The 24,202-nt window shown below is 46.1% G+C and overlaps 2 protein-coding genes across 5 annotated transcripts in view; both read right to left on the bottom strand.

The window, feature by feature from the left end:
- The window catches only part of SLC22A14 (solute carrier family 22 member 14), a 29,065-nt gene extending 13,202 nt beyond the window's left edge, over positions 1-15,863 (bottom strand). Inside the window, exon 1 of one of the 4 annotated variants that reach the window (XM_070455428.1) lies at positions 15,779-15,863. Coding sequence is in view for 3 of the 4 variants with exons in the window: in XM_070455429.1 (XP_070311530.1) it covers positions 12,103-12,178 (76 nt within the window). In the remaining variant the exon portion in view is untranslated. Of the gene's footprint in view, positions 1-12,102; positions 12,873-15,778 lie in introns of those variants that run through there. The other 3 variants (XM_070455427.1, XM_070455429.1, XM_070455426.1) reach the window with 3 other exon arrangements.
- SLC22A13 (solute carrier family 22 member 13) lies at positions 13,948-22,453 on the bottom strand. Its single transcript, XM_070456152.1, is given in 11 exon segments — positions 13,948-14,096; positions 14,137-14,477; positions 15,063-15,099; positions 15,102-15,155; positions 15,356-15,570; positions 15,779-15,873; positions 15,952-16,078; positions 16,232-16,397; positions 16,631-16,788; positions 17,033-17,133; positions 21,751-22,453. Coding segments are annotated over 11 exon segments (1,821 nt in total). The 5' UTR covers positions 22,129-22,453.
- Between the last annotated feature and the right edge of the window lie 1,749 nt (positions 22,454-24,202).

The raw sequence follows: 24,202 nt of genomic DNA, 5'->3' as shown, positions 1-24,202 counted from the left end.
CATCAGTGCAGGAGACACAGGTTTAATCCCTGGTCTGTGAAGACTGCCCATGCCATGGAGAAACTAAGCCTGTGTACAATTACTGAGCCTGTGCTCTAGAGCAAGAGAGGCCAAGGTGCAAGGAAAAACCTGTGCACCACAACTAGAGGGTAGTTCTGCTCTCTGTAACTAGAGATGCCTGTGCGGCAACGAAGATCCAGTGCAGCCAAAAAAGTAAATTCAAAAAACAAAAAAGAAGATAGACGGTTTAACATGCATCCAGTTGCAGGCTCAGTGGGAGAAAGAGAGAAGTGATATTTAAGGAGATAAAAGCAATCATTTTCTAAAACTTGAAAAACACAAATCCTTAGACTCAGGACACAGCATATCCCACTCAGGATAAATATAAGAGAAATCCACAGTGGCAGAACACCAGTGACAAAGAAAAGATCTTCAAAAACATTTAGAGAGAAGATAGCTCAGTTCAGTCGCTCAGTTGTGTCCGACTCTTTGCGACCCCATGGACTGCAGCATGACAGGCCTCCCTGTCCATCACCAACTCCTGGAACTTGCTCAAACTCATCTCCATCGAGTCAGTGATGCCATCCAGTCATCTCATCTTCTGTCGTCCGCTTCTCCTCCTGCCTTCAGTCTTTCCCAGCGTCAGGGTCTTTTCAAATGAGTCAGTTCTTCACATCAGGTGGCCAAAGTATTGGAGTTTCAGCTTCAGCATCAGTCCTTCCAATGAATATTCAGGACTGCTTTCTTTTAGGATTGACTGGTTTGATCTCCTTGCTGTCCAAGGGACACTCAAGAGTCTTCTCCAACACCACAGTTCAAAAGCATCAATTCTTCAGCACTCAGCCTTCTTTATATTCCAACTCTCACATCCATACATGACTACTGGAAAAACCATTGCTTTAACTAGACAGACCTTTGTCGGCAAAGTAATGTCTCTGCTTTTTAATATGCTTTCTAGGTTGGTCATAGCTTTTCTTCCAAGGAGCAAGTGTCTTAGTTTCATGGCTGCAGTCACCATCTGCAGTGATTTTGGAGTCCTCCAAAATAAAGTCTGTCACTGTTTCCATTGTTTTGCCATCTATTTGCTATGAAGTGATGGGACTGGATGCCATGATCTTAGTTTTCTGAATGTTGAGTTTTAAGCCAACTTTTTCACTGTCCTCTTTCACTTTCATCAAGAGGCTCTTTAGTTCTTCTTCACTTTCTGCCATAAGGGTGGTCATCTGCACATGTGAGGTTATTGATATTTCTCCCAGCAAACCACTTCAGTATTCTTGCCTTGAGAACCCCATGAACAGTATGAAAAGGCAAAAAGATATGACACTGAAAGATGAACTCCCCAGGTTAGTAGATGTCCAATATGCTACTGGAGAAGAGTGGAGAAATAACTCCAGAAAGAATGAAGAGATGGAGCCAACAGCAGAACAATGCCCAGTTCTGGATGTGACTGGTGATTGGAGTAAAGTCTGATGTGATAAAGAACAGTGTTGCATAGGAACATGGAATGTTAGGTCAATGAATCAAGGTAAATTGAAAGTGGTCAAACAGGAGATGGCAAGGGTGAACATTGACATTTTAGGAATCAGGGAACTAAAATGGACTGGAATGGGCGAATTTAACTCAGATGACCATTATATCTACTACTGTGGGCAGGAATCCCTTAGAAGAAATGGAGTAGCCCTCATAGCCAACAACAGAAAGAAGACACATCATGAACAAACAGTCTTCTGTTAAGAAACAAAAGTTGTGGACAATATATTGGGAGAATTTTTTTTACTTTCTTTTTGGAGGAATTTTATACTAAAACTGACAAAATCCTTTTTGTGTAAGATAAGACATTTGAACCATTGAGATCCAAGTTGTGATTTGAAGCTTGTTATATTTTTCTCCTTTTTTCCCAGCCTACTCTCCCAGCTTCATTTGTAGTTACTCTATTCCATCTACAGAGGGTTGTGGCCACCCTGGGTTACCTAACAAAACACTATGAAGTTTCATGTTTACATTCCTGCTCTTCTTAGCTGCTGAACTTATGTATATCTGCCTGTTACATTTTTATAAGGGTGAAATGTTACCACTACTTTAATTACTGTTTTAAATAGCTTTATAATGTTGAAGAATCACTGTTTAAGATTTTTGACTCTTCTTTTCTTTAAAAGAAACACAAGTTGTTAAGCAACAAGGAAACCAGGAAGAGTGAAGAGTATCTTCAACATGTTGACAGGAAATAACAGCCAACCTAAAACTGTTTACTCAACAAAATTATCTGTCAAGAAGTAGAGTAAAATACAGTTATAGTCAAATGTTGAGGCAGCAACACATCTGATGGCACTTCTAAAGGATAAGGAGGAGGATGTGCTAAATAAAACAAAATGTATATGAAAATGCAAAATCTTTAAATAATACAAAAGTCAAGCAAATGGTTTTGGTGGAAACTGCCAGGCAGCCTAGTGGTTAAGACTCTTGAGTGTTCACTGCCAAGAACCTGGGTTCAATCCCTGATCTGGGAACTATCATCCTGAAAGCTGTGTAGCATGGCCAAAAAAAGAGAATAGTTTGGAGCAGGGATATACAGTATAGTGAAAAAGGAGTTCAGAAACTGTGTAAAAGAGGAACTCATTAATAAATAGGTCTTAAACCATTGGGGAAAAAAAAAACAAAGGATTAGGAGGAAGAAAATTATGTCAGGACAACCTGAGATGCAGTGGTGAGCAATCAGATATTCATTGCATTAAATAGTAAAAGCTCTGTTCAATTGTGGAATTAAAATACAAGATAAAATGGTGGGTAGCAAAAATATATATTAGGATAGGTATGATCAGAACCTAGGTTATCTTAAAATTTTTCTATTGTTCAAGGTACAGGAGAAAGATGCCAACATTTAAAAGTTACTTTTTTTTTTTGGCTGTGCTGCCTGGCTTTCAGGATCTTAGTTCCCCAACCAAGAATCAAACACGTGTTCCCTGCAGTGGAATCTCAGCGTCTTAACCACTGGACTGCCAGGGAAGTGCCTCAAAGTTACATTTGCATTTGATAAAAATTATAGGGATGACCACTATAATAATATAGCTAGGAAAGAGTAGTGTAAAAAGATAGACTAAAAAATAAAAAGAAAAAAAATAAATAAAAAGATAGACTAAAGGAACAAACAAAACCCAAACCTCAGTCCAGAAAAAGCAAAGAAAAGAAAAAAGAAATGTAGAAAAAGTGGATTTCAATAAATGTGATTGGAAGAATGAATCAAAGTACATTGATTATCACTGGTTAGTAATGCAGAGACATGGGTTCCATGGGTTCGATCCCTGGCTGGGAAACGAGGATCCCACATGCCATAACAAGAGAAGCCCTCAAGGGTTATAACAAAGACCCCACATGATGCAACTAAGAACTGACACGGCCAAATAAGTAAATAATGAAAACCACAAAGTCCAAAAAGAATGGTCATTAAAAAAAATATATATAGTTGGTTTCAGCTTTCTAAAAATCAAATTAATATGCTGTTTTTAAACAGGGCAGCCAATATTTCCCCATTTTCCCAGAACATACCCATTTTCTGTCTTTATGCTTCTGTAATAAATCATAGTGCCCCCTTTCCCTCCCACAGTTGTCTTTATTTTGATGACAAATGGTCATTCTGCAAAAGTGAGAGTTGCTCAGTTGTGTCCCCATGGACTGTAGTCCTTCATGATCCTCTGTCCATGGAATTCTCCAGGCAGGAATACTGGAATGGGTAGTTGTTCCCATCTCCAGGGGATCTTCCCAACCCAGGGATCGAACCTGGGTATCCTGCATTGCAGGTGGATTCTTTTCCAGCTGAGCTACAAGGAAAGCCCACTCTATAAGAAGGTACACTTAAAGCATACAGTCATGAAAGGCTGAGAGTTAAAGGATGTAAAAGTTATATTAGGCCAACAGTAATCAAAAGAAATATAACTTAGCTATACTATTACAAAAAAACCCATAAAGTATCATTTAGAATAGAGAGATTCATTATCTAAAGACAAAAGATTCAGTATACCAAAAAATAAATATATATGAACCCAATAAATATCTTCAAATATATAAAACAATAATGAGTATAACTCACAGGAGAAACTGACAGCTCCAATATCATATGGAGAAATTCTAATGTACCTTTTTCAAGGGGTCAAAAACTTGGCAAAAAAAAAAGAAACAAAAAAACTTGGCAAAGACATAGATTAATAATATAACAAGCTTAAACTAATGACCATTTATACAATTCTTCATCTAACAACTAGAGAATGCATATTTTTCTCAAGCCTACTCAGAGCATTTGCAAAATTTGATCATGCACTAGGCAATAAAGCAAGCCTCGACAGATTTCAAAAAATCAGTTCAGTCGCTCAGTTGTGTCCGACTCTTTGTGACCCCATGGACTGCAGCATGACAGGCTTCCCTGTCCATGACCAATTCGTGGAGCTTGCCCAAACTCATGTGCATCAAGTCGGTGATGCCATCCAACCATCTCATCCTCTGTCGTCCCCTTCTCCTCCTGCCCTCAATCGTTCGCAGCATCAAGGTATTTTCCAATGAGTCAGTTCTTTGCATCAGGTGGCCAAAGTATTGGAGTTTCAGCTTCAGCATCAGTCCTTCCAATGAATATTCAGGACTGATCTCCTTTAGGATGGACTGGTTGGATCTTGCTGTCCAAGGGACACTCAAGAGTCTTCTCCAACACCACAGTTCAAAAGCATCAATTCTTCAGCTCTCAGCTTTCTTTGTAGCCCAACTCTCACATTCATACATGACTACTGGAAAAACCATAGCTTTGACTAGACAGACCTTTGTCGGCAAAGTAATGTCTCTGCTTTTTAATATGCTTTCTAGGTTGGTCATAGCTTTTCTTTCCAGGAGCAAGTGTCTTCTAATTTCATGGCTGCAGTCACCATCTGCAGTGATTTTGGAGCCCAAAAAAGTAAAGTGTGTCACTGTTTCCACTGTTTCCCCTTATTTGCTGTGAAGTGATGGGACCAGATGCCATGATCTTAGTTTTCTGAATGCTGAGTTTTAAGCCAACTTTTTCACTGTCCTCTTTCACTTTCATCAAGAGTCTCTTAAGTTCCTTCTTCACTTTCTGCCATAAGGGTGGTGCCATCTTCATATCTGAGATTATTGATAATTCACCCAGCAATCTTTTTTTAATAGTAAGTTTATTTATTTATTTTTATTTATTTTTTATTTGGCTGTGTTGGGTCTTTGTTGCAGTATGCGGGATCTAGTTCCCTGACCAGGGATTGAACCTGGGCCCCCTGCATTGGGAGCAGAGTCCTAGCCACCGGACCACCAGAGAAGTCCCCACCCAGCAATCTTGATTCCAGCTTGTGCTTCATCCAGTCCAGCATTTCACATGATGTGCTCTGCATATAAGTTAAATAAGCAGGGTGACAATATACAGCTTTGATGTACTCCTTTCCCGATTTGGAACCAGTCTGTTGTTCCATGTCCGGTTCTATCCGCTGCTTCTTGACATGCATGCAGATTTCTCAGGAGGCAGGTCAGGTGGTCTGGGATTCCCATCTCTTTAAGAATTTTCCACAGTTTGTTGTGATCTACACAGTCAGTGGCGTTGGCTTAATCAATAAAGCAGAAGTATATGTTTTTCTGAAATTCTCTTGCTTTTTCTATGATCCAACAGACATTGGCAATTTGATCTCTGGTTCCTCTGCCTTTTCTAAATCTAGCTTGAACATCTGGAAGTTCATAGTTCATGTACCGTTGAAGCCTGGCTTGGAGAATTCTGAGCATTACTTAGCTAGCGTGTGAGATGAGTGCAATTGTGCAGTCGTTTGAACATTCTTTGGCATTGCCCTTCTTTGGGATTGGAATGAAAACTGACCTTTTCCAGTCCTGTGGCCACTGCTGAGTTTTCCAAATTTGCTGGCATATTGAGTGCAGCACTTTAACAGCATCATCTTTTAGGATATGAAATAGCTCACCTGGAATTCCATCCCCTCCACTAGCTTTGTTCATAGTGATGCTTCCTAAGGCCCACTTGACTTCACATTCCAGGATGTCTGGCTCTAGGTGAGTGATCACACCATCGTGATTATCTGGGTCATGAAGATCCTTTTTGTACAGTTCTGTGTATTCTTGCTACCTCTTCTTAATATCTTCTGCTTCTGTTAGGTTCCTACCATTTCAGTCCTTTATTGAGCCCATCTTTGCATAAAATGTTCCTTTGGTATCTTTAATTTTCTTGAAGAGATCTCTAGTCTTTCCCATTCTATTGTTTTCCTCTATTTCTTTGCACTGATCACTGAGGAAGGCTTTCTTATCTCTCCTTGCTATTCTTTGGAACTCTGCATTCAAATATGCATATCTTTCCTTTTCCCCTTTGCCTTTTGCTTCTCTTCTTTTCTCAGCTATTTGCAAGGCATCTTCAGACAACCATTTTGCTTTTTTGCATTTCTTTTTCTTGGGGATGGTCTTGATCACTGTCCCCTGTACAATGCCACAAACCTCTGCCTGTTCTTCAGGCAGTCTGTCTATCAGATCTAATCCCTTAAGTCTACTTGGCACTTCCACTGTATAATCGTAAGGGATTTGATTTAGGTCATACCTGAATCATCTAGTGGTTTTCACTACTTTCTTCAATTTAAGTCTGAATTTGGCAAGAAGGAGTTCATGATCTGAGCCACAGTCAGCTCCTAGCCTTGTTTTTGCTCACTGTATAGAGCTTCTACATCTTTTCAAAGAATGGGCATCATATAGACCTTTTTTTTTTTTTCTTTTTGGCTAGCTGTGTAGCATATGGGATCATCCTGACCAGGATCAGGGATTGAACCCAGGTCCCCTGCAGTGGGAGAGTGGAGTCTTAACCACTGGATCACCAGGGAAGTCCTAGATCTATCTTCTGACTGTTGTTGTTTTAGTCACTAAACCGTGTCTGACTCTCTGCGACCCCATGGACTGTAGCCCTCCAGGCTTCTCTGTCCATGGATTTCCCAGGGAAGAATACTCGAATGGGTAGGCATTTCCTTCTCCGGGGTCTCTTCCTAACCCAGGGATCGAAGCTGCCTCTCCTGCATTGGCAAGCAGATTCTTTACTGTTGAACCACCAGGGAAGTCCCATCTTCTGACTATGATGTAATTAAATTAGAAATCACTAACAAACAGTTTAAAGTTACATTAATCCATCACAGTCTGCATTCCATCCTGGGATCCCTCCAGCTTTTAAATAATTTTTTAAAAATTTGTATATGGTATAGCTCATTCTTTGGGCTGTAAAGTTCTTTGGGTTTTGACAAATGTGTGGAGTCATGTATCCACCATGAGTATCAGACAGACGTCTCACTGCCCTAAAAGAATCTGTTCTCCACTTATTAAACCCTCCTCTCTCCTCTCAAACCTCTCCCAACCACTAATCTTTTTTATGGTATATCTTGCTTTCTCTGCAGTGTCATAGATGTGGAATTATAGCATATATAGCCTTTACAGACTGGCTTCTTTCACTCAGCAGTATGCACTGAAGGGTCATTTACACTTTTTCATGGCCTAATAGCTTGTTGGTTTTTTTTTTTTAATCAGTGAATATTAGTTTTCAGTATACACATGTACTACAGTTTGTTTTTTCATTTATGTATTATTGAGGGATATCTCAGTTGTTTCCAGTGTTTGGCTGTCGTGAATAAAGCTGCTATAAATATTTGCATGCAGGGTTTTCTGTGGACATAATTTTCAAATAGGTTGTGTAAATACCTAGGAACACAAATGTTGGGTCATATGGTAAAACTATGTTTAGCTTTGTAAGAAATTGGAAACTGTTCCAATGTGGCTGTACTATTTTGCACTCCTACCAGCAATGAATGAAAATTCTTGTTGTATTGCATTCTTGCCTGATAATGGTTTATTGGACTTTAGCCGTAATAATAGATGTGTTCTTTTTTCATTCTTTTAAACTGCAATTCCCCAATGACAAATAGGGCTTGCCTGGTAGCGTTAGTGGTGAAGAACCTGCCTGCCAGTGGGTCAGTAAGATCCCCTGGAGGAGGGCACGGCAACACAATCCAGTATTCTTGCCTGGAGAATTCCATGGACAGAGGAGCCTGGCATCGCAAAGAATCAGACATGATGGAAACAACTTAGCACGCATCTACAATGTCAAATAATGTTGAGTATCTTTTCATATGCTTATTTGCCACCATGTATCTTCTTTGCCCATTAAAAAAAATTGGGATGGTTACTTCCTCATTGTTGAGCTTTGGATTACTTGTATATTTTGGATACAAACCTTTTATTAGATATGCTTTGCAAATATTTTCTCCAGCCTGTGGCTTGCCTTTTTATTCTCTTAACAGCATCTTTTGCAGAGCAGAAGTTTGTTTTAATAAAGTCCAACTTATCAGTTTTTTCTTTCATAGATTTTGCTTTTGCTGTTGTATCTAGTAATTCACTGCCAAACCTTTTAGATTTTCTCCTAGTTTGTCTTCTAGAAGTTTTATATAGTTTTGTGTCTATGACCATTTGGAGTTAATTTTAATAAAGAGTACAAGATCTGTGTTTACATTAATATTTTTTACTCTGTATTTTTGCATATGGTCATCCAGTTATTCCAATACCATTGTTGAAAAGACCATCCTTTCTCCACTGGATTGCCTTTTTCCCTTGACCAGTTAACTATATTTATGCAGGCCTATTTCTGGACTTGCCTGTTCTCTTCATGTTTCTGTGTATCTATTCTTTTGCCAATACCATGTATTTTAATTATGGAAAACTTTACAGGAAGTCTTAAAATCAGGTCTTAAAAGCCTCCAACTTTGTTATTTCTTATTACTGTGTTGAATATCTATTAATAGGTCTTTTGTCTTTCCATCTGAACTTTAGAATCAGTTTGCTGATATCTGCAAAACAGTTTGCTGTGCTTTTGATTGAGAGTATATTGAATCTATAGATTAGTTTGGGAAGAATTGACATCTTAATATTGAGTCTTCTTCTAATCCATGCACATGTAATATACATATATTTTTCTAAAATTTTATGAATACATATTTTAAGTTAATAAAAACTTTGAATATCTCAGAAGTCAAAGAAGAGATAATGAAAAATTTTACAATATGAAAAAACTGAGTGATAATAATACAAATGCTTATAAGTGAAAATTATAAAACTTTATACCATTCATATCAAACTTATGGGTGATATAAAAAGTGGTACTCTGGAAAATGTATAATTTTAACTTGCTTTATAATAGAAAATCAGAAAGACTGAAAATTAAAGAACTAAATGCTCTTCATAAGAGAAAATAGAAAAGAACAAACCCAAATAAAGGAAAAAGATTATACAGTTAAGACAGAAATGCAAACAGTGAACAAAAACAGCCAGATATGGAAACACTGTGTCCATCAATGGATGAATGGATACAGATAACATGGTATATTTCATTTCACACAATGAAATACTACTTAGCCATGAGAAGAAAAGGAAAATCCTGTCATTTGTGACAATATGGATGGATCTCGGGGGCCTTAACACTAGTCAACAGATAGAGAAGGACAAATACCACAGGGTTATCACTTATATATAGAATTTTTTTAAAAAAAGAGTCAGACTAGTGAAAACAAAGGGAAAGTGATTTCTGGGAGTGGGAGAAAAGAAAGAGGTTGTTAAAAGAATAATTACTTTCTATTATAAGATGAATAGGTCTGAGGATATAATGTAAAAACATGTGGCTATAGTGGATAACACTACATTGCATAATTGAAATCTGCTAAGACAGCAGAACATAAATTTCTCATGAAAAATCATAATAAATAAATAGGTAGGTAATGGATGTATGAACTAGCTAGATGGAGTCCTTTATATATATATATATATACATACATACATACACACACACACACACATATATATATTTATTTCTGAGTTTTCTATCCTGTTCCATTGATTTATATTTCTATTTTTGTGCCAATATCATACTGTTCTGATGACTGTAGCTTGGTAGTACAGTCTGAAGTCAGGAAGCCTGATTCCTGTAGCTCCATTTTTCATTTTCAAGATTGCTTTGGCTATTTGGTGGGGTCTTTTGTGTCTCCATACAAATTTTGAGATATTTTTGTTCTAGTTCTGTGAAAAATGCCATTGGTCATTTGATAGGGATTATATTGAATCTGTAGCTTGCCTTGGGTAGTATACTCATTTTGACAATACTGATTCTTCCAATCTATGAACATGGTATATCTTTCCATCTGTTTATGTCTTCAGTTTTTTTCATCAGCAATATAGTTTTCAGAGTACAGGTCTTTTGTCTCCTTAGATAGGTTTATTCCTAGATATTTTTTTCTTTTTGATGCAATGGTAGATGGAATTGCTTCTTAAATTTCTCGCGACTTAGTGACTGAAGGGCAACAACAAGCCAATATACTTGACAGCCCTTGGGCCACAACCAATGAGTCGCTGGGCTGCAATTACTGAAGTCCATGTGCCTAGAGCCTGTGCGCCACGAGAGAGGCCACCACAGTGAGAATCCCACACTGCAATTAGAGAGCAGCCCCCACTCTCCACAGCTACAGAAAGCCCATACGTAGCAATGACGACCCAGCAGAGCCAAAAATAAATAAGTACAATAATTTTTAAAAACCTTTAAATTATAAATTTGACTACTCAAAAATGAATCGTGAAGTTAAAAAAAAAATCACACAACTGGGAGAATATATAACAAACATGCATCAGGTGGGGGGCGGGGGGGGGGGAAATGGATCAAGAATGTGTAAAGAGGCCACAAATCAATAATAAAGACAATAGAAAAATGGCCAAAAGACATGAATGGGTTTTTCAATAAGAGAAAATTTAAACAAACATATGAAGAGATGCTCAATCTCTTTAATAATAAGGGAAATGCAAATCAAGGCCATAATTTACACTTTGCTTGAGAAAATTTAAGAAGTCTGACAATACCCAATATCCATCTTTCTTACATTTCAGGCAGGAGTATTCATGGTTCCATTTTGGAAAACAATTTAGCATTGTCTCGTAGAGCTGAATATCCTCACACCTTGAGTGTGTGTTTGTTGTGTCCAGCTCTGTGTGACCCCATGGACTGTAGCCCTCCAGGCTCCTCTGTCCATGGGGTTTCCCAGCAAGAATACTGGAGTGGGGTGCTATTTCCTCCTCCAGGGCATCTTCCCCACCCAGGGATCAAACCCGTGTCTCCTGTATCTCCTATATTGGCAGGTGGATTCTTTACTGCAGAGCTACCAGGGAAGCCCCAACCTCACACCTCATGACCCAGCAGTTCTATTCCCACTTGTATACTCTGGGTAAACATTTGTACACATGATCCAAGAAGAGTATCAAGACGTTCTTGATAATACATTCCAAATATGAGAGGGGGGGAAAAGAGCCCAAAAGCCCCATCAAGAGAGGAATGGATAAACTGTCATATATTTCTCTAACGGCCTGCCATACAGCAGTGAAAATGAGCAAACTTCAGTTATATCTCTCAAGATTTGACCAGCCATTGCTGGATTTGTAGATACAAGGGAACATTAGCCAAGGAATTGTGGGCAGTCTCAAGAGGCTGGAAGAGGCAAGCAACTACATTCCCCACTAGAGCCTCCGGAAAGGAATACAGCCCTGTGACACCTAATTTTAGCCAAGTAAGGCCTATTTTGGCCTTCTGACCTGCAAGACTATAATACATCTGTGTTGTTGAAAGCCAGTAAGTTTGTGGTAATCTGTCACAACAGCAACAGAAAACTAGCAGAGTGCGTACGTGTGTAAGGCTGGAGAGGGTTTCACACGATAGAAGAGACTTCCTAGGGAGAGGGAAAGAGGGGAGTGAAGGAGGGAGGGACGGAGAGAACCTTTGTTTTGCTCACAAAGATGTGATTTGGGGCCTGGAGCCAGCTTCTCTGGTAGAGTGCCCTTCAGTGTCCCCCGAGCATCACCTGAATGCCCAACAGGGGCCTGACAGTCTGCAAGAACCTGAAGCACTTGTTCCCAAAGGTCTCCCACCAGGTGGACAGGCCTCAGCAACTGGTTCCCAACATAAAAAGAGGGAACTGAGGCCTGGGACAGGGAGGCACTGCCAGGAGCAGCCCCCTTTCTGAGCAAGGAAATGGCCAGATGCCACAGCTTAGAACTCACGGTTCCTGGGAGGGCAGCCTGCTCCTTCCACAGACTTCCCACAGTCGAACAGGGTCCAGCAGGCTCCTATCAGCATCTATACTGAGAATGCAGCCCCGCAATTGCTGGGTGCCATCATAATTGAAACCCTCACACCCTCCCGGCCCTTCCTCCCTAGAGACAGGACCACAAGCCAAAGCCAGGGCCCACCTGACCACAGTCCGGGCCCAGCTGGACCCTCGGAAGCAGAACCCTTGGGTTCCATGGTGTCCAGGGAGCAGTGTCACAATGGGGTGGGGAGGTCCCAGGGTTGGGTAGGATGAGGGGGAGCAGCATTCTACCACTGGTGCACACCTGGCCATAGGCTCCAGGGGCAGAAGGTGCAAGGCAGACTGGGAAAATCTCCACACCAGCCAGCCCCATTCCTTCATGCAGACTGTGCCCAACACCCAGAGCACCGGCCTCCCCCATGATGGCTCCACCCCCATTGTGGGAAACTCCCATCCTTCCAGGCACCACTTGCTCACCCCCAATCCCCAGGCCTGAGGAGAAAGAATGGAGAGGAAAGGCAGGGGAGGAACAGACCCTCCCCTCAGCTGCTCCCAGATCCCCACCCAGGGGAGGAGGGAGCGTAGGTTAAAGTTTTCTTGCTGGCAAATTTGAGGAGTGGTCATAGGATGGCTTTTTCTTTCTTTGAGAGGAGGTTGAGAAACTATCTGGTAGGGGGTAAGAGGAAGGGGGACAAGCAGAGTAGACCTGAGAAACAGCCACAAGCTGACTTGAAAAGCTGGTAGGAATACAAGGTGCTGCTAAAGACTCAGGAGGTGCTGGTGACTAGATTCAGAGAAGAGACTGTCACAAATATGATGCTCTGTACCCGTCACCAGGTCTTGGGGTGTAAGCAGAAAGAAGGCGGACAGTGGGGCTAATGTGCTGCTATGGTTGCGCTAGTTGGACTGTCTTGTAAGGGAGGCCAGCCTAAGAGATATTATGTGGGCATCCACAGGGAGGGGGCAGGAGATGAAGTTCCAAGGAGTCATTTGCCAGCATGTTGTTCATACTAAGGAGCATCGCAGAGTGCTGGGGTGATCACTGAGAACCCCTGAATATTCTTGAAGAAAGCCTAATTTTAGGAGCCTCCCAGGGCCACTGACTAATGATTAATCACTGCAAGTCCCAAAAGAACCAACACTAGTGGCCACCAAGTAAGAAGACTTCTGCCCCCTTCCCTTACCCTGCCCGGGCTCTGCAAGAGCCAGAGCTGCAGAGAATGAAAGGAAAGAGGGGCCTAGAGAGGGACAGAACCACGTCCTGCCTCTCCCCGCCACTGGTCCCGAGTGAAGGGCAGGTGAAGGAGAAGCTCTGAAGAGAAGGCGACCCTGAAGCTTTGATTCTGACGGAATCAGTCTCCTCTCAGCTAGATCAAATGTCCTGTGGGTCCCACCTTATCCATTCAGGCCTGGTCCAGCCACTGGAGGAATTGCAAACTCCCCTTTGTCCACCTGCCTGGATTGGTCCATGACTTCAAGGGCTGGGAGAGGCCCTACACGGCTGTCCTGTTCTGGGCTTGGCTATGTTTTCAGGACAGGGGGAATCCCAGATGGAGGGGATCTGAGGAGCCATATCCCCAAAGAGTGTCAGAGGACAAGTTAAACCCAAGACACACCCAAGACTCTAATTCAGAACAGGGTACTGGGGGTGGGGCTTTGGGGATGAGCATGGCTTTGAAAGGAGGGAGGCCCATCTCGGATGCTTCTGAGATTGGGCCAGGCAGTGGGTGGCTGGCTCTGGGGCCAGCTCATGGGATAGTGCCTCCATTAGCAAGGTTGGTGGTGCTCACAGGTCCAGCCATTTACAGGGGAGTGTTTAAGCAGCTCTCTGATGCTGCCAGTCTAGCTTTGGAGACACAGTCACAGAGCTACGTGCTGCTCTAAAGGCTACCCCTGGGCTGGAGATACTTCCTGAGGCCTCCAAATCCTTTTCTGAGAACACTGCCTTCAGAGAGCTGGAGGAAGCAGAAGGTCATCATTAGCTATCTAGAAACTCATTCCATGCCTCTCCACCTCCTCCCCAAAGTATGGGAATCGTGAGGGCTCCCTCTGCAACAATGGACAAGTGGTAAAGTAGAGACCTGGCCTTCTAGGACAGGGGCCACTGATATGAGGTCCTGGGCTTCAGAGAGAGCAAGCACCTCATCGTGGTCAGGATTCTTGCTCCAGGTCATCGATGGTGTCCTTCGGGGTCTGGCAGCAGGGCAGAGTAAGCTGGCCCCAATGGGGAGGCTGCCGTAGACGAGCACGAACACGGATGCATGATACTTGCCCAGCAGGCTCATGAGTGGCATGAGGATGCCCCTGATCCTTGAGAAGATGCTCACCAGCCCCATGCCCATCTGCCTGCGGGAAGGCCAGCAGAAGCTGAGTGGACCCAGCCTCCCCTGGGTCCACCTCAGCTCCTCCCACAGTTCCACCCCAGCTCACGTCCTTGGAAAGCCCTGATGTCTCATCTGGTCTCCCCAGATGTGGAGGGTCTCCAGGCTTCCTCAAGTCCACACAGCCTTCCTGCCCCATCAACCTGCACTTCTCCTAGTCCTACTATGTGGCCTGCTTCTCCCACCTCCAGACCTTTCTGTTTGCCGGCTGCACTCCTGCCCACCTATCCAGTCTCCGATCAAAGGCGGCATCTCCTGACCACCCCCCACTCCCACTGGAGACTTCCTTCTGAGCCATTCATCAAACCTGGACTCACACTGCATTTAGTCCTGACAAGGCCAGACTATGGCCCCTGGTGTATCTGCCCTCCACTGCCCTCTGCGCTCCCCTGACCTCAGCCAGCTCTGGACCCCATCCAGCCCTGCTGCCCTAGAGCCAGTCCTGTAAGTTCTATAAGTTCTGTGGGGAACAGCAGGGAGGGTGGAGGCGGGATGGTCAAAATGAGGGTCTCAGGAACAGAGGAGCCAGGGTTGCACCCGCCGCCCTTACCTGATGACAGTGGGGAAGAGCTCAGCAGAGTTCATCCAGCCACCAAGGCAAACTTCCCCACCAGAGCCAGCACAACGAGCACCACAGGCAGATATGGTGGAGGCTGCCAGACCAGCCAGATATGGTGTGGCTGCTGGCCACATGGAGAGTGGCCAGACCCGCCCCCTGGGCCCTGTCCCTGCCCTCCCACACTCCTCACCCCGTGTGCACCCAAGCCCCAGGGAAGCCCTCACTCCTGAAAAGGAAACAAGGGGTCTCGGTAGCACGGGGGGTGTGGGCAGAGGCCCTGGTATCTGCTGGAACGAAGATGATGGTGATACGCACGAGGCCACCCAGAACCAGAATCCCTGACTGACTCTACCTGCGGCCCATCCATTCCATTATAAGGATGCTGCAGTAGCAGGCAGGCACCTCGACTGCTCCAAAGGTTGACTGTGTCAGGTAGATATTCAGGCCAAAATCCCCCACCCTGAGGCCCAGGCCATAGAATACCAGGCTGTTCACCAACCTTCAGAGTTCCAGAGTGCTCCCAGTGCCAGGTGATGAGATCCCCAGCACACTCAGAAAGAGGGACTGCCTTGGCCAGCAGTCACAACAGGAGACAGAAGCACAGCCAGCAAGAGACCCAGTGGTACCCAGACAGCCACCACCCACAGAGACCTGGCAGCCTTTTAGTTTAGGCCTCAGGGAGGGCCGTGGGCCCTGAGTCCACTCACCAGATGTAGAAGAGAATCAGGGTCTCCTTCCAGAGCTGAGGGTGTTGGAACAGATCTAGGGCATTCCCTGCGGGGCTGGTCTTCTCTGGGGCCAGCTGGGAGGGATGTGCAGAATGAGGGGCCAGGCAGGCCGGTCTGTGTGGTCCCATCAGGCAGGGCTGGCCCAGTGCTGCAAGTATCTGGCTTAGGAGCTCAGAGGAGAGTTTGCGCCTGTTGACTAAGGCTACTTTCTGGATCAGTTGTTTGGCCTCCTCTCCCTTCCCCCAGGTAAGGAGCCACCATGCAGATTCTGGCAGGGCCCTGTGGGTCAGGAATGGCTGTGACCTCGGGGCCTGCACTCCCCGCTGTCCTAGCACACACACACCCTACAGGCCTCATTGGCTCCTTCTCCCAGACACCTCTCTGCATGCACTACCAGCCAAGAGGTAGTTTGCCTGGGAAATATCTCCTCACCAGAAGTAGAAGAGCAGAAAGACAGGTGCAGTACCAGCAATCTGGAAGAGTCTTCAGTTCCGGATGCCGTAGGCAAGTCCTGCAAGAGCCACCTGCCCCAGGGAGAAGGCGCACTGTGCCAGGACCACAGCCTGGATCCTCCACCAGGGCCCCACCCACTCCGTAACTGGAAGCAGGCAGAGGCTGAGGCTGGGCCGGACCCCACCCTATCACTCCCTGCCAAAGTGAGATGCCACCAGGTCAGGGGCTGTGGTCCCAGTCCAGTTCAGGGCATGTCAGTGCCATCCCATTAGGTGCACGGAGGGAGCTGACTGGGCCCCCCAGGCACTGTGGGAGTGTGGCCACGCAGGCCCCATGGCCTTGCTCTGCAGCTGATGGCTTCAGGGCCCAGATACTCACGTAGGGTGACATTGCTGAAGGTATATCCAGCGACGGCTGCGGCCACAGAAAAGCACAGGACCGTGTAGAGCCCAAAGCTGGGCACAGAGGCTGCGCTCACGCCGAGGATGGGGAAGAGGAGCAGCTGCGCCAGGAGAGTGGCCGTGTGGCCGATCCTGGGGCTGCAAAGGGGCAGGTCGAGGAGTGAATCTATCTGAGGGGAAGGAGGAAGGGAGACCCAGCCCCAAGCTCTTTGCTGGGTGCTCTGTCTGTGGGAGGGTGCACGGCCCCAGCCGGGAGTCCCATTGCAGGCGGACAGGGCCTTACCTGGAGACTGGTGAGTGGGGCCCTGGGGAGAACTAGACCCTGGGCCAGGATCCAAGAGCAAGCTGGGTCGGCGGAACTGGTCAAGGTTCTTAGCAGTTGCAGGGGGGCCCGAAGATGAGTGCCCCAATGAGGGGCCCAGCCACATATACCGACTGGGAGGTTTCCTTCAGATGCTTCCAACCACAGACTATGTTAAAATGAGGTAGACACAGGCAGATGTGAGTTCAGGGGTAGCTGAGGCAAGTCCTTTTATCAGCTAGCCCACACATGACAAACCTCTCAGGACAGAAGTGGGGCAGGGTCCCAAACTGGGGATCAAGGTACCCCAGGGCAGCAGCTTTGTGAACTCAGAGTGCACGACACGATACTTAGAAGTGTAAGAGGAAATAGTGACAGTCAACATCTGTTTCATTTCAAATTGCCAGCTCCAGATGGTTCACGCAATTCTTTTCAGTGATCTGTGTGAGGTTGTGTTTTTGGCAAGTGCTGTGGAAAAAGCAAGAACCATGTGAAACTCACAGGGTTCAAGGACTGAGATGTGTGGTTTCCAATATATCCTATTAGGAAGTAACTGCACTTACTTGAGCATGAAATTTAAATGTTTTCTTTTGATTTGTGTATATATATATACATACTCTTTTTTTTTAAACAGCTACTGAGATGTTAGTACATAAATTCTTTTTTTTTTAAGTACATAAATTCTTAAGTTGTTTTGTTTCTGTTTTATTTTTGCTGTTGGTGGTTTTCTTTTTTTTTTTTTTACCCTACTGCATGGCATGAGGTGTCTTAGTTCTTCAATCAAGGATCAAACTGGAACTTCTAGGTACTTTTTTTGGCCTGGAGATACCATATAAAATTATCAACCCACTATGGATGCACAGTTTAGGAACCCCTGACAGTCACTAACTGCTTCTTCCTGACAAATGGGGCCTCTTCCCTGTAACCATGGCACCCCTGTGACCTGCTTGGGCCTTTCAGAGTTTTCCAAACTGACTGCAAAATCCCCCTGAAACTCCCATCATTCTCGGGCAATCAGAATCCTAAGGAGCCCTCACACATCCCTTGAGGAAAGAGATTAGGATGCAGGAACATGAAACCTGTACACACACACACACACATGGCGATGGGAGGGGAGACAGCCCACCTGGAGACTCACAGAACCTGACAGACAGACTGGAAATCCAAGTGAAGACAGTATGGGTGTCCATACAAATCAAGTACACATGTCCACAGCAACGTGCACATACAACAATGGCATGTGACTGACCCCCGTCTGTGGGCCCCTCAAGGAAGTTCTGTGCCCCCTGCACACCTCTCAGCTCCACACTCGAGTGTGTGCAGGGGGATGATGGCAGATGAGCTCTCCTTCAAAGCTCATGGAGACAGCTTCACAATATTAATGCTTGCTGAGTGCTTACTCTGGATTGGGTACTATACCAAACGTTTCACATGCATCATCTCACATAATTCTAGCAACAATCCTTGACTTACTATATATAGGTTCAGCAGCTAGTCCTAGGTCCTAGAGTTGGACAGCTGGATGGCAGTAAGATCAGACATCTTTGCTGCCCTGGACAGGGAGTGAAACTAAGGGAAAGCTAAGGTAATGTTTCCTGAGTGAAAGGATGAGTGAATGAATGAAAGAAGGAACCAATCAATACCTTCAGTTAGCCGAGAAGCCAATTTCCATGAGTTACCTAATCGTAAGCTAAAAATTAACTAATTCAGGAGATAATATTTTGCTCCTACATCTGTCTTGAAGGACGACTGTTAATTTTGTAAGAGTTTTAAGTGATCATCAAATGATGAATGGATTGCTTCTGAGAATGAAGTGTGGCAGGACCGGGTGCTTGGAACTTGTTGTTCCACCCAGTTCTATCTGGTTTGCTTTTTGTCTAGCCATCACAGATTGCCTCTGTAGTTAGATATTGTATAAAATAAAAAATTATGAATAAAGGTCTTCTGAGTCATTCATTCTGTGTGACTTTGTTAGCTGATCCTCTGGTGTCTTGGATTTCCCATGTACAAATGAAGATGAACAGATTCCTTAGTACCACCTGGTAGGATAAAAGCAATTAACACATACAACATAGGTAGGAAAGTGGCTGTGCTAAGTCAGCTCAGCTGAGGCTGTACTAACACAGCTTCATGAGGCCCATGAAGCATATAGCTGGTGATATAGGCATCTCAGATACAAGGGCCCTTCATGCTCTGAAGATGTGAGTGCCAAGCCATGGGGCTCCACCAAGGCTGCCTTCTCTGCTCAGTGGACACCATTCATTAATCCTATCTTATCAAATTCTCTAACTCCCATGTAGGCTTATTATTCCCTCTGTTTGGCAGAAGAGAGAGGCTTGGAGAGGTGCCAAGACCAACCCCAGTTCACGTGCTGGTGTCATAGTTGCAGATGGAACAGAGACGAAGAGGGCTCCAACTTGGGACACCAGGTGTCAACCTCCCCAGCCCTAATGCCGACGGTGGACAGTTCTGTCTGGGGCCTGTCACGGTGGGCTGCAGAATACCACCCCATTTCTTGGAGCACAACCCATCAAGTCTCACTTCCACTGTTCCAAACCATCAATGGCTCCCACTGGTCTCTGGAAGAAAGTCCCAACTCCTTGGCACTGGTATCTGAGACTCTAAGAGTTGGCTCTTGTCTCTTCCCAGTCCTCCTTTCTATGTCAGCGCTGCTCACACAGGCCGGGCGCTTTCATGCTCCAGACCCTAGAAACGGCTATTCTCTCTGCTTCGCGCGCCTTCCTTCTGTGGCTCCAGGACAGACCACACTGTTTTTGCTATTCACTGACGGTCCAGTAACCTCCATGTTCAGAGGTTTGTGTGGACAGGGCTGGGAGTCATTTTCTTTTACCAAGGATGGAAACCCAGGAAACGTTGGACAGGTAGGCTGAGAAGGAGATATGTACTCTGTCATTCACTAGCACACAATTCATAAGGAAATTTTTTTTTTTCCTTCTCAAATCTGGATTATCTGTATTTCACTTTGCATATGAAGCTGCTGGTTATAAATGAAACTTGGGATATCAGCTCAGAGAAGTCCCCAGATTCAGCGTAGCTTGTAGTGTAGCTTCTAGCCCTGCTTGTAGACTGGAAGCCAAGATGGACACCTCACACAAGGTAGCTCCACTCTGGAACCGAGTTTGGGGTTGTCATGTAGTTCGGGCCACAAAGTACCAAAAGCGTACATTCACTTGGGAGCTGCAATCCTTGGGAGGGTGGGTCCATGGAAGCATGTTAGGGAAGGGCCAGAGGGCCAAGGTCCAACACCAGGGGTAGCAAAGACTAAGTCGGTGACTGAGGAGAGAGAGGCCCTTAGTCCTTGAGAACATCCTTTTCGTCCCATAAAACCTGCCCACCCGTAGCCCAGGCAAACCCAAGTTCCTGACACATCACCGTCTTCCTGTTACCAGGCCTTTCTTTTTCTATTCTCTGTCTACGAAGGCTTTCTCCTTTCCCCTATTAACCTTCTTCTGGTCCCTGGGCACCCAGCTCACACACCAACTCCTTCAGGGAGCTGCCTGCCCATTCTCTCCCCAGGAAGAAGTGAATTCTAGCCTCAGAGTTCATTGAGCCTTTGTCCCTCTACTAGGAGTCCAGGTCTTCTCAGAGGTGAACAGGGTGCCTCTATTCTGACTGTGCCTCACATATTGAGAACTCAGGCGCTGTTGGTTGGATAATAATTCCATGAACAGTCCAGCAAAGGCTGTGAAGAAGAGCTAGGGTTGGCTCTGAGCACTCTGGAAGTCTGCCTCGGTTATAAGGATGATGACACTTGGCTAGATGGGCAGAGGGTTTATGAGCACCTTTAGAGGTAGACACAGCATCTAAGGATGATGGTCAGACCTACCATCGGTGAAACACTGGGGAGATGAAGGAAGGGGCACTGAGGATCAGACAAACCCAGGCTGGGCTAGATCCAGGGGCTAGCAGAGTTCAAGGTGACCTACTCCCTCTGTGGGGTGGACTGAGTGGTAAGATGAGGAAGAAGGCAGGACGACATACCCTCAGGCTGCCGGATACCCTGAATGACAGTCCCAGGTTCAGTGTGAAGTATGTGTGTTGCCCTTGCCAAATCATCTCCCTATTCTGTGCTCCGCCCTACTGTCTGGGAAGCAAGCCTTCTTGCTCTGAGGTGGCTGGAGTGGAAAAGTCTTTCTACTGATCTGCTGGGGCCCCTCCTAAGAGAACAGCGTTAGCAGAAGCAACTGTTCAGATACGTGCAGGACAAGTCCTAGAGTTCTGCATGGCCTCCAGCATCTCAGAGGCAGGCAGGCAGGCAGGAAGAGATTTAGAAAGAAAGGCTGAAGGCAGGGAGTCCAAGGCAAGCAAGCAGGAAGGTAGACGAGTGGGCAGGGAAGGGGAAGGACTGCAAGATTAGTTAAGCAAGGTAGACGGGTAAGTGGGCAGATACACGGAATGGGCTGAAAGACAAAGGCAAATGGGAAGGCAGATGCAAACCTAGGAAAGAGAAAGGTACGAGAACAGCTGACAGGACAGACAGGAAAGAAGGCCATGGGGCAGACAGGCAAAGGGACAGATAGAAACAGAGAGAAGAATGGACAGACGGACAAACACCCCAGACAAAGGGAATGGATGGAGAGGTAGATGGGCCGACAGGCAGAGGAGAGAGGCGAAACAGGCGTGACAAAGGCCATTCAGGCCCGGGCCGGAGCGGCGGCTTCAGAGGCGGTCACTCCAGAGACGGGGGTGGGGGGGTGGGGGGGGGGGTGGAGTGGCACGCAGAGCAGCTGACTGACTCAAAACACTGAGAAAGTCGGACTGACGTGCGGCCTTACCTCATTCTCTATGGACAAGGGCCTGCCTTCGGGATAGACCCCGCCCGCCTCGCAAAGCTGTGTCTCATTGAAGCTGTGGCTGAGGACGTCCTCCAGGCTGGCACCATCAGGGGGCAACTGGAACACGAGGCAGGGCTCGGGACTGCCGGCAGCATCCAGGGGCAAGCTCAAGGCCAGCTGCTCAACCGTGCTCAGGTTCAGAGTCTGATTCCTGACCCAGGTCACTGAACAATAGGGGCCCTTGTCCAGGACCATGAAGGCCGGGGTGAACATGTAGAAGGCAGTCAGGAAGCTGGGCACACTCAGCAGTATCAGCAGCTGCACCTGGAAGTGACCAAAGCTGCCCAATTCAGCCAAGACCTGGGCAAAGGGAGCCATGGTCACTGGTCACCAGCTCCTTAGCCGGGGCTACCAGCTAGCTTTGCAGCTTGCTCGGGGTAATGGTGGCAGCTGCGTTAATGTTTAATCCAGCCTCGTGTGGCTCCACCTGTCACACTTCTGCTCCTGAGCTCAGGTCTAGGAATGACAGAATAGGATGAAAAAAACAGTCCACTCTGACTTGGAGGATCTGAGGATGTTTTCCAGACTGTGTGACAAGGAACTTCTCAGGTCTAGTACAAAGCAGCGAGCTCTAGTCAGATATTATGGTGTACAAGGACCACCCTCCTCCTAGCTGCAACATCCGCTCCAAGTCACACCAGTGCAAACTCCTCCCATTAACAAAGAACCCAAATTCTGAGAGTAATTTCAATGTTACAAGGCAGCTGCTACTATACTTGACAGAGGGGGATATGTCAGTAGAGCAGAAAGGACCCAGACTGCATGTTAACTCGGCCAAGAGTCCAACCAACCTGGTCTCATGACCCTGACCTTACTGTCTCCTGCAGGGTCCCTAGCACGTGGTGGTATGCAAGAGGAGTAGTCAACCCAAGAGTAGTATTAAGGCCAGCAGGCCCACCAAGGGCATACACGCCTTTCCCTTCAGCAGCACAGCTAACACGTGCACCCTCATCTCTATCTAATCAAGGAAGAAACCATTAACACACTCCCACAATAAAAAACAAATGCAAGCGGCCCCAGAGTAGACCCAACCACCCCAGGTAATCTCGGTAAGCACCGAAGGACAGAGGGCAAAGCCCCACCCCAGGTGGGGGAGCCCCCAGCTGGGGTCATTCCTACAAACTTGCTGGAGTCAAGGTTAGGAGGGGGCACAGCGTGGGAGGTGGCAGGTCAGGATTCTTAACAGGAACCTCCCACAGATGAACGCCCCCATCTTTCTACCCTGGAGGTCTTACTGCAGGTAGACCCTGGGCTTGGAAGGCATCTAATCATGGGAGGATCAGAATGATGGGGCAAAACAGACCATTAGGGGAAAATACATGCTTGGGTGTCACACTCACATTCACCTATTTGTTTGTGTAGCCCTCAGAAAGTCTTTTGATTTTAAATTATTTTAAGAAATGAGCAGAGGTGCAGGGGTGAAGAGAATGTGAGGCAGTAAGGTTGTGCAGAGCAGCCCTGGCTATCATGGGCCTGTACCTGCCGCCTGTGACTCAGTCAGCATGAAGGCAGGGTCCAGGCAGGGCAGACGCGAGTCCAGAGCCCTGCACAAGAGGAGTCTCTCTGCCCCCTCCTCCACCCTCAACTCCCCGCCAGGCTCCCCCTGTCGCCAGCCCCACCTCTGCTCCCTCACCTAGCTCCCTGGCAAGTTCTTGTCCTCAGCACAGCCTTGAATGAACTGCCAAGAAAGCAGATGCTCCCAGCTGCCACTACTCACTCCGCGGCTCAGCCTTTGTAGGGAACTGAGGTGGAGACAGGAGCAGCCTGTGCTCAGTCGTCATCTCCTCCCTGATCAGGGAGAGGATTCTGTGGTCCTTTCAGCTCTAAGGCTCCAAAGGGACTGGAGTTAGGAGGTCCATTTAACACCTAGGTTTGGGCTCCACCAGTGATTCACTGTGATCCGCCGTCTGCCCCTTCTAGCCCTCTGGCCTCAATTTCTGCATCTGTGTAAAAGGAAAGTTTGAACTAGATGGTCTCTAAGGATTATTCCATTTCCTGGTGTAGGATTCTAAAATATAGACAGATAAATGATGAGGAGACTGACAGAAGAGTGAGACTCAACCAAAGACCTTCCACAGTTATAACTACAGGTGCCCAAACTCCATTGGTTTCACTGCACTCCCAGTTCCCCCAGTTCTAAGTTTTCGATTGAATTATTTGTTCTCTTAAACCTGCCCCTCTCCCACCCCAACCAGTCTGCCAAAGGCTTCCCATGATGCTTCAAAGCTCACAACGGGGGACTCCTCCCAGAAACACTGTGGTCTCGCTGACCTGGGAGGATGAGCTCCAGGTAGCGTATGTGCTGCTTTCTGGCGTCTCCAGCAGTCTGGCCACCCTCACTGTCTTCTGGGAGGCTGTGGGGGAGGACAGGACTGCTTCCAGCCCTTAAGGG

The sequence above is a fragment of the Odocoileus virginianus genome, chromosome 26 (assembly GCF_023699985.2).
Source record: "Odocoileus virginianus isolate 20LAN1187 ecotype Illinois chromosome 26, Ovbor_1.2, whole genome shotgun sequence".
NCBI lineage: Eukaryota > Metazoa > Chordata > Mammalia > Artiodactyla > Cervidae > Odocoileus > Odocoileus virginianus.
This window is presented reverse-complemented; position numbering and strand designations above follow the sequence as displayed.